Source organism: Nomascus leucogenys, chromosome 2 (assembly GCF_006542625.1).
Source record: "Nomascus leucogenys isolate Asia chromosome 2, Asia_NLE_v1, whole genome shotgun sequence".
NCBI classification, from domain to species: Eukaryota; Metazoa; Chordata; class Mammalia; order Primates; family Hylobatidae; genus Nomascus; species Nomascus leucogenys.
This window is the reverse complement of record NC_044382.1, coordinates 92,874,299-92,886,588: the sequence shown is the minus strand read 5'-3', so window position 1 is coordinate 92,886,588 and position 12,290 is coordinate 92,874,299. Positions and strand designations below refer to the sequence as shown.

At 36.1% G+C, this 12,290-nt stretch overlaps 1 protein-coding gene across 1 annotated transcript in view; it reads left to right on the top strand.

The window, feature by feature from the left end:
• The window catches only part of EDIL3 (EGF like repeats and discoidin domains 3), a 451,805-nt gene that overhangs the window by 313,206 nt on the left and 126,309 nt on the right, over nt 1-12,290 (top strand). The window contains exons 8-9 of the mRNA XM_003261571.4: nt 236-380; nt 4,594-4,778. Coding sequence (XP_003261619.1) covers nt 236-380; nt 4,594-4,778 — 330 coding nt within the window. The remainder of the gene's footprint in view (nt 1-235; nt 381-4,593; nt 4,779-12,290) is intronic.

The window sequence follows — 12,290 nt, the reverse complement described above, 5'->3', positions numbered from 1 at the left end:
AATATAGATAGTGTCATGAGCCACAGTGCTTTATGGCTTTAATTAGGAGTTTATGGTTGGGTTTTATATTCAGTGCTCATGGTAAGGCACTTCTCAAATGCTCCATGCTCCCTAATTATGTAATCTGATCTTTGAACAATTATTTTTGATAAGGTATAGATAGGGTCAATATGTAAAAATAGGTAAATAAGCTGTTGCAATGAATAATTTTAAACGCCGTATTGTTTTTACACAGGTGTTTCGTGGAAACATTGATAACAACACTCCATATGCTAACTCTTTCACACCCCCCATAAAAGCTCAGTATGTAAGACTCTATCCCCAAGTTTGTCGAAGACATTGCACTTTGCGAATGGAACTTCTTGGCTGTGAACTGTCGGGTAAGTCTCAAATTAACTATTTCTGTATTCTATTTAAAGAAAACAAAAAGCATATTTGTATGTAGCCTGTTACTAATCTGCAAATTCAACAACCATAGAAATTTATTTCTGGGGCAAAATGTCTACAACATGGGTCAGGGAAAACCAGTGTGTGTTTACGCATAGAATAAACAAGTTCTAAAACATGCTACACGGTAGAATTAATGTAGAAAGAGTAATGTGTTTTGTTGAGTGGTCAAAGAAAGCACAAGGAATTCTCATGGGAAAATTGTCACTTTTAAACGTGTCTCATTGTTTTGCGTAATAACTATGATCTATGTTTTCTGACAAAAAGTTTAGTAAAAACTGGAATCTGCCCCACCTGATAAATTGCAGTTAAGTTTAAGCTATATAACACAGAAAAGTAAGCTTTATCTTTGTCCATCTATCATAAGAACTTTATCTTTGTCTGTCTACCATAAGAACTGTTTTTTAGGTTTTATGAAACATTTAATTTCTCATTCCTCAATACTTCAATACCAAGATTGCTAATATAAATTCATTCTTGGATCATTCTTAGCTAGCAACCTGCTTCTTGTACAAATAGTGGTTATCCAGCTCAAGGATAACCTATCAAAGGACTCAGAGTTAAATAATTCTTGTCCCCCAGGAACATTAATATTAGATATAAAGATGAGGACTTAATGTGTGGATCTTACAGTGGCCCCATTTCAATGTAGCTAGATTCTGAATGAAATAGAAAATTGTATCTAGGCATTTCACTTGTTAAATTTTTGGTAGTTATTCTTATATTTCTGGCATCACAATTTACAAACTATCTTTGCTGCAGTGGCCTGAAATTATTTTGTTCAAATAACTGTGAAGAAAACTAAAAGTGCATGTGTGCTCCACTTTTTAGTGTAACCTTGAAGTGAGGAAAAACCTTTACCAAATCTAAAACAGTACCACTTAATTAAAAATAGGAGAACAAGTCCCTGCAAAGAGACAACTGTGAGCTTTTTATTCATTTCAAGAGGTTGCCTATAGGTTAAAGCGCATACTTTGTATCTGTTTCTCTTCCTAAGTTTGTGTTGCCTAAAAAAGGATTGATTTTAAAGCAAATAAAATTTACTATTAAATAGCCAATTTTTAATAAGCCCAATATATTTTAAGAATTAAAGTAATTTATACAGTCAAGTGAGCCTATTTTAAGAATCACATATTCATATTCTATGTTGGTGTATTTTTTGAAGCAACCAACATTTACTTTACTACCATTAATTTTCCTAACAGAGATCTTTTCCTTATTTTGGCAATTTAATCCAGTTTGTTTACTCCAGTTATTAAGATCCAGTAAATCTTAGCAGACTTATTGCTGTACAGTGTTTGTATTCTGTGTCACTATATCACCACAGACCAGTGTCATCCCTAAGCCATTTATCATAAAGCAATCAAGAGGAAGCCACAATATGATGAGATCTGCTGCAAGCCACATGGTTTTTAGTTGCTTAACATCACCTTCCACAATTTTTCAGCCTTTGATTCATGAGAGTCAGTCTTTCACACATGGCATGGTTACACCCCTAAGATGTGAATATATTTTACTCCCAAGTTTGACAAGACATTGCACCTGACACTTTACAGGTTTTATTTTCTCAAAAAGAAGTAGTGCTGCATCTCCCAGCACAGCAAATTGATTCTGAACTTGCACGCAGAGTAGTATTTCTCAATGGATGCTTTAAAAAACTAGAGCACTTCATTATAGAAATACCAATTTCGTTGTTAATACTTCATTTTGTTCAAGTGCTGGCCACACTGGTAAAAGAGTTAATTAATTTATATGCATGAAATCATATGGATAAGAAGTAAAATTTGTGGCATGAGGCACATTGGCAGAGAGGTTAGCTGTAACACTTGGAAATAAACACTAATGTAATGTACCAAACTACTCCCCACAATCCAGTGGAACACTGTAAAGCCTTATTGTATTCAGTAAATTGCTATTAAAATCTTTCACCCTGCCTGGAAGATGAGCAGGTAATCTCTTCCCAGACACTTTTGAAGATCATCTCCTAAATTCTCTGAAAGAAGTATGACTTAAGATATTTGGAATAAAATAGATTATGACCCTAATTAGAGGAGGAATACTCATTCATTCATTCTATGAACCAATAATTTGGCAATTCTGAGATAAATACTAGACAACAGAATGGATATAAAATGAATTTTATGGCTAAGCAGAAGTGGTCAAAGTAAAGGCATTCCTTTTCTATCCAGTACTTCAATACTATGTTACATCACAAAAGGAGGGAAACAACTACCTTTCCTCTTCCCTTTTATCTCCTGCAGACTAAGCAAAGTTTTCAAAGACTTGGGGGGTGGGATGCAGGTAGAGGCAAAGATGGGGATAAAAGAACAAGTCAGAATTTTTCAGTGTAGACAATGCATGCCACTATGAAACTAACTTCCTGAAGATAAACAGCTTGCCATTAAGCCTGTTGGAACTTTCTAGGTTCTTAGAAAATTGTTATGACTTTTTTTTCACCCAGAATATACAGGTAGGCATTACAGCTATCTTTAACATGAGGCTTCAGATACTTATCTCCTATACCAAAATGCACTCGTGTTAAGACACACAGCTGTCCATGTCATGTTTTCCATGTTTTCATACGATATGCATTTCCTAGATGGCGGAGGTGAAGGGAAATATGGGGAGCCTCAAGAAGGAAGAAGTAATCTAGATTGACCAGGACAGAAAGCAATTAGTTATAGCTAAGAGTTATTGATCAGTGAAGAGTTCTAAAGCACCTCTTTTATAGTCTAGACTCCAAAAAAGGTCTAGTTTTAGAAACTGTACCCAATAATTAAATACTATTGAGTACTTGTTGATATGCTGATATTTGGGGACTTACCATTGCCATCTGTTGGGATGAGTTTTACAGAAATCATACAAATAGTTAACGTTGACTGAATGCTGTGTGCCAGCACTGTTTCTAAGTACTTTATGTTTATTAAGTAATTTCTTAGAACACTTCCTTGAGATAGTTTCTATTATTCTCACCATCTTACAGATGAGAAAATTTAGGTAGAAAGTTGTTAAATAACAGGGCAAGGCTACAAAGCTGGGAAATGGGAGACAGTAGAGTGTGAGGAGAAAGTATTGGGTTGGAGGAGTGTCCTCTTTTCATCTTTGCTTCTTTGATAATCAAACTTAGCTTGTGAGTTACTTGACCAAAATTTAACAGTTTCACATAAAGAAGACTCAGCCCCTGACTCGTATGGTGATAGAATCATGCTCCCTATTACAAAAAGTGTAAAGAGCATTTTGTCACAGTTGCAATCCAAGATTGGGAAATTGTGTGTATATGTATACACACACAAACATATGTACATGCATATAATTTTTCAAGGACAAGCAAGCCAAAATTTTTACCATATTAAACTCAAAAATATATGTGGTAGATTTGAGAATCTTACAAAAATACCTAAACTTTATAGGTTATTGAATATGATTGAAATAAAATAATGTATTAAAATGTTTGTTCAGTGGTGGTTTTTGCTAGAATTATCTTATTATCTTCTGTTATCTATTAGTTTAAATTATGCTTGCACAATGCCTGGCACATGGCATACCCTCAGTAAATACTAGATTCCTGTCTTACAGAAGAAGCCATGTTGGTGCTGTAAGAATCAGTGATGAAGATTAATGTATTTCTTGAAAAACAAACTGCTGTCCGGTTTAGAATACAACAGTGGAGCAGCTTGTGAAAATGACTTCGTACTGAGGGAATTTTCATTTGCAGTAATATGAAAACAAATAAAAGAAAAACAAATATACTTTGTGAGAAAATGTCCCATTTTTAAAGACACAATGAAACTGTTGAAAACTAGGGAGCAGTCAGGAGGCCTCCAGTAATGAGACAGGAGAGAGCATTTCAGCATTGTTTTCATTTTGCAAAATCATCTATAACAGAAAAGTAGTTTAAATTGTCTGTCTTGTTTTCAATTTTTCCAAAATATTTTCAGACAAAATAGCTTGAATTGACTATCTTGTTTTTCGATTTTGTTTCTGATTTATTTCTGATTATAGCTTTTTTTTTGGATTTAAATGCTTTCTCTTTGGAGGAATGAATAGCATTATGTTTAATCTTCTCTTGCCTATCCAAAATGAATGCAGAAAATTTCCAGGGTGATCAATTATTTTTCTCATGGAGCCCTTCTCATTTACTTTCAGGTTGTTCTGAGCCTCTGGGTATGAAATCAGGACATATACAAGACTATCAGATCACTGCCTCCAGCATCTTTAGAACGCTCAACATGGACATGTTCACTTGGGAACCAAGGAAAGCTCGGCTGGACAAGCAAGGCAAAGTGAATGCCTGGACCTCTGGCCACAATGACCAGTCACAATGGTTACAGGTAAAATTTTCCAAAACGGTTTCACTACCCACTGTTCCTCTTTCTTAGAAGATTTCCTGTTGATTAGGTGAGTGTCGGAGTCGTTACCTTCACGCTGATTTAAATGTGCCTTCATCTTTGGCTTAACTAAGTTGGTAAAACACAAATTCCTTATGAAACCCTGTTTGTGGGCTATTTTTATGCTGGTGTTGGTTTATGGATGCTAGTGTAAGCTAGCTTGATGCAGGAGACTGTACCAGATCACACTATGTGTATGTCAATTGATTGATTAGGAGAGCATTTGCATCTTAACTCTCATCCATTCTAATACTTTGTATTAATATTGGCTTTGAAAGCAAGACAGCAAGAATCCAAAGGGCATTGAAATCATGCCACTGACCTGCAAACTGTTCACACAGAATCATGACTCATGACATATTAGCTCCTTACCTGTGGTTGCTAAGCAATGAAGATATTTGATTACATTCTCAAAACAGATCTTGCTTATAGAAGGAAACCCTAGATACTGCAGAGTTTATCATTTGCAAATGAAGTAAGGTTACAGTCAGTGCTTTTTAAAACAATCTTCAGGAAATTCGCTTATTTGTGGAGTGCACAGGTTTGTTAGTGGCTTCTGTGGCAAGAAGTAAGACAACTCAATTCCGTAATGAGATCACTTTATAGTGAAAGATATGAGTTCTGTTCTTGTTAATTTTTATGCTGTATTCATGAGTTTAAAAACTGTAGTAGTTCCTTGCATTCCCAGAAATCTTGAAAACAATTTAAAATAGCAAATCCCACCCCTATCAAACAAGATTTGCCAAATCTGTAACTGTTCTTATCAGGTTACCTGAAATTTGCAATAGTTCCTCTTCCCTTCTGTCCTGTCTGCTCTGCTCCTCTTCTTTTTTGAGACAGGACTCACTCTGCTGCCCAGGCTAGAGAGCAGTAGTGAAGTCATAGTTCACTGCTGCCATAAATTCCCAGGCTCCAGCAGCCCTCCTGCCTCAGCCTACCAAATAGCTAGGACTACAGGTGCACATCATTATACCCAGCTATTTTTTTTTTCTTTTGTGCAGACAGGTGTCTCACTGTGTTGCTCAAGCCGATCTTGAACTCCTAGCCTCCGCCAATCCTCCTGCCTCAGCCTCCCAAAGTGTTGGGATTACAGGCATGAGCCACGACATCAGGCTTCTTTTTTCAGTTTTTTCTTCAGTTGGCCTTACTTTTTCTTACACTCACAAGTAGAAATACTCACTTTTTTCCTTACTTTCCCTTAACATTCTTTATTGATCTAGAGCTTTATTCAGCTCTCATTAGCTAGCACGTATTATGGGTAATTATGTAAGTCATTCTCCTATTATCGTTCTATGAACTTTTTGAAGGTAAGGAGTATGTTTTCTAATATATCATACCAGCACCCAACCTTATAAGTAGCAGTGCTTACTAAATTATTTATTTAATAAATGTTTATGATGAACCTAGAAAGCATCATATAACATGATAAGTAGTGATGACATGTAAGTGAGCAACACACTGTTGCTTAAGACATAAGATATTACCCCTTGCTTAAAATATTCCTGTTATCTGGCTTAGCTTACACCATTTTCTATTTTCCTCCATCCTCATAGCAAATGTTTCCCAATGTCCTTTCCTGGTCAGTGTTCTTCTCCCCATATCTTCCTGCTAACATATCTTTTACCAGCTCCACACACATTAACTAATTTAGCAAGTATTGGTAATTTCAACTGTGAAAAAATGACTCAAATATCTGAAAATCATTTCCCTTCTTACCATCCCCACTGCTACTTCTATCATCAGTGCTACCACCCTCTTTCACCTGGGTTTCACAGAAGCTTCTTAACCAGCTTTTCTGTTTCTAGTTTTACTCTCTAAAAATTCATTTCTAAAGTTGTAACTCGTGTGTGTGTGTGTGTGTGTGTGTGTGTGTGTGTGTTTTCCTAAAAGGTAAATATGATTCTCTTACTCTCTTGTTTAAAACCCTTCATTACTCCCTCTGTTTCAGAATAAGGTGCAAGTTCCTTAATATAACCTAAGAGTTTTTGCATGATTTGGCCCCAGTTCGTTTCTTACCCTACTCTTCTCAATTTGCTTGTACTCAAACCAAGTACTATCTCCTTCTTCCCATTCCTTTATAAATGTCCTCTTGCTATAAGAAATGAGTGGAAAGAGCCTCTACCCACAGCATTATCTGCCTTCTGTTGTATTAAATCCTTCAGCTTCAGTTCAGATGTACCTTTCTCTGGGAAGATTTTGCAGCCAAATCCATTCTGCCCACATCTGACTTAAATCTTTCTCATGTATACTACTACATCGTCTGTAGTTTTGTCACTATATCATTTTCTTACTGTATTGGAAATTGTGTTTTTATGCTAGGCTGTTTGTTTCAAGAGGCTGAGACCATGCCTGTCCTGACTTTCTTAACTTGTTGTTCAGCATCTAACTAACCTAACACATGGTGGGCATTCCATAAAGATTTGTTGAATGAATAAATGAATGATTCATTCAAAAAATAATTCAAGTTATTGGTTTGAGCCAACACAGTATATAAGTTTGATCTCCAATTTAAGAGGCCAACTGGTACATATTCTCAATTTTTCAATATTTAAAAGATACATTTAAAATTTCTTGTTGAGGAGCTGGCCTTTTTTTTAAATAAGGGAACTAAATTTTTATAATATTTAGCCATCATGAAGTTTTCAGATTCTTACTTTGAAGAAAATCTCCTTTCCATTTGTTAGACTTGACAATGATCAACTTAAAATTTTTCATTGCTATATATTCTAAAGATTGTAAATATTCCAGTCATGTATCAGATTGGCTGTGTATCGCTAATGTTATTTGTGAGTCATAATGCCGTGTGGAATAAGGCAAACTATTTTACACCCCATAAGTAGCTCAGGAGGTTGGTAGACTCTAGAAACATCCACATAAAGAGATTGCAAATGGCACATTTCTTTGGAAAGATAAAAATTAAACAAATATTTTTACATGAATCAGGGTGTAATCTTCAGTGTGAGCCTCCATATATCACTTTGTTCAAGATGATTTTTCAACTATCTAATTAAAGTCACTTGCATGCTAAAATTGATTCATTCTGTTGATAATAGACTTTGTGTTAATTCAAGGACTAGTTCTTCTAATATATGTCTAACTTTTGTTGTATCAAAAAATATTCAGAATCTCCAAGGCAAAGTAAATTGACACCTTTCCTTTTACTTATTTATTTTCTGACGTCATGCAAGAAAAAGGCCCAGAATTGTGACTATTTTTTAGTGTTTTCCCCTCAAGAGAATATAGTCTGTTCAACTGTATATTGTTATGCTTGTTAGTGTTTTTGTTGAAAATGAGATTACCATTTACATAGATAACAATGTATGGGGTGATTTTCTTCTTAAGTTGTTTGTATAGAGGTAACATAGAGGTCAATTTTTATCCTGAATTTATTTATAAAATCAGACACCTCTGAATTAGGTATATTTTTAACGAAAACGCATCAGTTCTGAGCAGTAGCTCCTCAGAAGAAAAGCCATGTCTGCCACTTAAATTCCCTTCGTTCATTATCAATCTCTTGCTATTTTTTTTAAGAAATGTCTTTTATATACCAACTAAAAATGTGACCCTCTAATAGAGTTTTATTTCCATTTAATAGGTTTTTCTAAAACCTAATCAGATATCTGGCAATACAATTGTAAATTCAGCCCCCCAAAATACCTTTATGCCTAATTGTGATGTAGTTGAAGGAATTCTTATGTGTCCTTTTGGGAATTCGTATGTATTCAAATCTCATTTTAACATTCTTTTATATATATATATATATTTTTATTATACTTTAAGTTCTAGGGTACATGTGCACAACGTGCAGGTTTGTTACATGTGTATCCATGTGCCATGTTGGTGTGCTGCACCCATTAACTTGTCATTTAGCATTAGGTATATCTCCTAATGCTATCCCTCCCCCATTCGCCCACCTCAAAACAGGCCCCAGTGTGTGATGTTCCCCTTCCTGTGTCCAAGTGTTCTCATTGTTCAACTCCTACCTATGAGTAAGAACATGTGGTGTTTGGTATTTTTGTCCTCGTGATAGTTTGCTGAGAATGATGGTTTCCAGCTTCATCTATGTCCCTAGAAAGGACATGAACTCGTCATTTTTTATGGCTGCATAGTATTCCATGGTGTATATGTGCCACATTTTCTTAATCCAGTCTATCATTGTTGGACATTTGGGTTGGTTCCAAGTCTTTGCTATTGTGAGTAGTGCTGCAATAAGTATACGCATGCATGTGTCTTTATAGCAGCATGATTTATATTCCTTTGGGTATATACCCAGTAATGGGATGGCTGGGTCAAATGGTATTTCTAGTTCTAGATCCCTGAGGAATTGCCACACTGTTTTCCACAATGGTTGAACTAGTTTACAGTTCCACCAACAATGTAAAAGGGTTCCTATTTCTTCACATCCTCTCCAGCACCTGTTGTTTTAATGATCTCCATTCTAATTAGTGTGAGATGGTATCTCATTGTGGTTTTGATTTGCATTTCTCTGATGGCCAGTGATGATGAGCATTTTTTCATGTGTCTGTTGGCTGCATAAATGTCTTCTTTTGAGAAGTGTCTGTTCATATCCTTCGCCCACTTGTTGATGGGGTTGTTTGTTTTTTTCTTGTAAATGTGTTTGAGTTCTTTGTCGATTCTAGATATTAGCCCTTTGTCAGATGAGTAGATTGCAAAAACTTTCTCCCATTCTGTAGGTTGCCTGTTCACTCTGACGGTAGTTTCTTTTGCTGTGCAGAAACTCTTGAGTTTAATTAGATCCCATTTGCCAATTTTGGCTTTTGTTGCCATTGCTTTTGGTGTTTTAGACATGAAGTCCTTGCCCATGCCTGTGTCCTGAATGGTATTGCCTAGGTTTTCTTCTAGGGTTTTTATGGTTTTAGGTCTAACATTTAAGTCTTTAATCCATCTTGAATTAATTTTTGTATAAGGTGTAAGGAAGGGATCCAGTTTCAGCTTTCTGCATATGGCTAGCCAGTTTTCCCAGCACCATTTATTAAATAGTGAATCCTTTCCCCATTTCTTGTTTTTGTCAGGTTTGTCAAATATCAGATGGTTGTAGATGTGTGGTATTATTTCTGAGGGCTCTATTCTGTTCCATTGGTCTATATCTCTGTTTTGGTACCAGTACCATGCTGTTTTGGTTACTGTAGCCTTGTAGTATAGTTTGAAGTCAGGTAGTGTGATGCCTCCAGCTTTGTTCTTTTGACTTAGGATTGACTTGGCGATGCAGGCTCTTTTTTGGTTCCATATGAACCTTAAAGTAGTTTTTTCCAATTCTGTGAAGAAAGTCATTGGTAGCTTGATGGGGATGGCATTGAATCTATAAATTACCTCTGGCAGAATGGCCATTTTCATGATATTGATTCTTCCTATCCATGAGCATGGAATGTTCTTCCATTTGTTTGTGTCCTCTTTTATTTCGTTGAGCAGTGGTTTGTAGTTCTCCTTGAAGAGGTCCTTCACAGTAAATTGGATTCCTAGGTATTTTATTCTCTTTGAAGCAATTGTGAATGGGAGTTCACTCATGATTTGGCTCTCTGTTTGTCTGTTATTGGTGTATAAGAATGCTTGTGATTTTTGCACATTGATTTTGTATCCTGAGACTTTGCTGAAGTTGCTTATCAGCTTAAGGAGATTTTGGGCTGAGACAATGGGGTTTTCTAGATAAACAATCATGTGATCTGCAAACAGGGACAATTTGATTTCTTCTTTTCCTAATTGAATACCCTTTATTTCTTTCTCCTGCCTGATTGCTCTGGCCAGAACTTCCAACACTATGTTGAATAGGAGTGGTGAGAGAGGGCATCCCTTTCTTGTGCCAGTTTTCAAAGTGAATGCTTCCAGTTTTTGCCCATTCAGTATGATGTTGGCTGTGGGTTTGTCATAACTAGCTCTTATTATTTTTAGATACATCCCATAAATACCTAATTTTTTGAGAGTTTTGAGCATGAAGGGCTGTTGAATTTTGTCGAAGGCCTTTTCTGCATCTATTGAGATAATCATGTGGTTTTTGTCTTTGGTTCTGTTTATATGCTGGATTACGTTTATTGATTTGCATATGTTGGACCAGGCTTGCATCCCAGGGATGAAGCCCACTTGACCATGGTGTATATGGTTTTTGTTGTGCTGCTGGATTCAGTTTGCCAGTATTTTATTGAGGATTTTTGCATCAATGTTCATCAGGGATATGGGTCTAAAATTCTCTTTTTTTGTTGTGTCCCTGCCAGGCTTTGGTATCAGGATGATGCTGACCTCATAAAATGAGTTAGGGAGGATTCCCTCTTTTTCTATTGATTGGAATAGTTTCAGAAGGAATGGTACCAGCTCCTCCTTGTACCTCTGGTAGAATTTGGCTGTGAATCCGTCTGGTCCTGGACCTTTTTTCGTTGGTAAGCTATTCATTATTGCCACAATTTCAGAGCCTGTTATTGGTCTATTCAGAGATTCAAGTTCTTCCTGGGAGGGTGTATGTGTCGAGGAATTTATCCATTTCTTCTAGATTTTCTAGTTTATTTGTGTAGAGGTGTTTATAGTATTCTCTGATGGTAGTTCATATTTCTGTGGGATCGGTGGTGATACCCCCTTTATCATTTTTTATTGCATCTATTTGATTCTTCTCTCTTTTCTTCTTTATTAGTCTTGCTAGTGGTCTATCAATTTTGTTGATCTTTTCAAAAAACCAGCTCCTGGTTTCATCGATTTTTTGAAGGGTTTTTTGTGTCTCTATCTCCTTTAGTTCTGCTCTGATCTTAGTTATTTCTTGCTTTTTGCTAGCTTTTGAATGTGTTTGCTCTTGCTTCTCTAGTTCTTTTAATTGTGGTGTTAGGGTGTCAATTTTAGATGTTTCCTGCTTTCTGTTGTGGGCATTTAGTGCTATAAATTTCCCTCTACACACTGCTTTAAATGTGCCCGAGAGATTCTGGTATGTTGTGTCTTTGTTCTCGTTGGTTTCAAAGAGCATTTTTATTTCTGCCTTCATTTATTTATGTACCCCATAGTCATTCAGGAGCAGGTTGTTCAGTTTCCATGTAGTTGAGCGGTTTTGAGTGAGTTTCTTAATCCTGAGTTCTAGTTTGATTGCAGTGTAGTCTGAGAGACAGTTTGTTATAATTTCTGTTCTTTTACATTTGCTGAGGAGTGCTTTACTTCCAACTATGTGGTCAATTTTGGAATAAGTGTGGTGTGGTGCTGAGAAGAATGTATATTCTGTTGATTTGGGGTGGAAAGTTCTGTAGATGTCTATTAGGTCCACTTGGTGCAGAACTGAATTCAATTCCTGGATATCCTTGTTAACTTTCTGTCTCATTGGTCTAGCTAATGTTGACAGTGGGGTGTTAAAGTCTCGCATTATTATTGTGTGGGAGTCTTAGTCTCTTAGTTGGTCCTAAGGACTTGCTTTATGAATCTGGGTGCTCCTGTATTGGGTGCATATATATTTAGGATAGTTAACTCTTC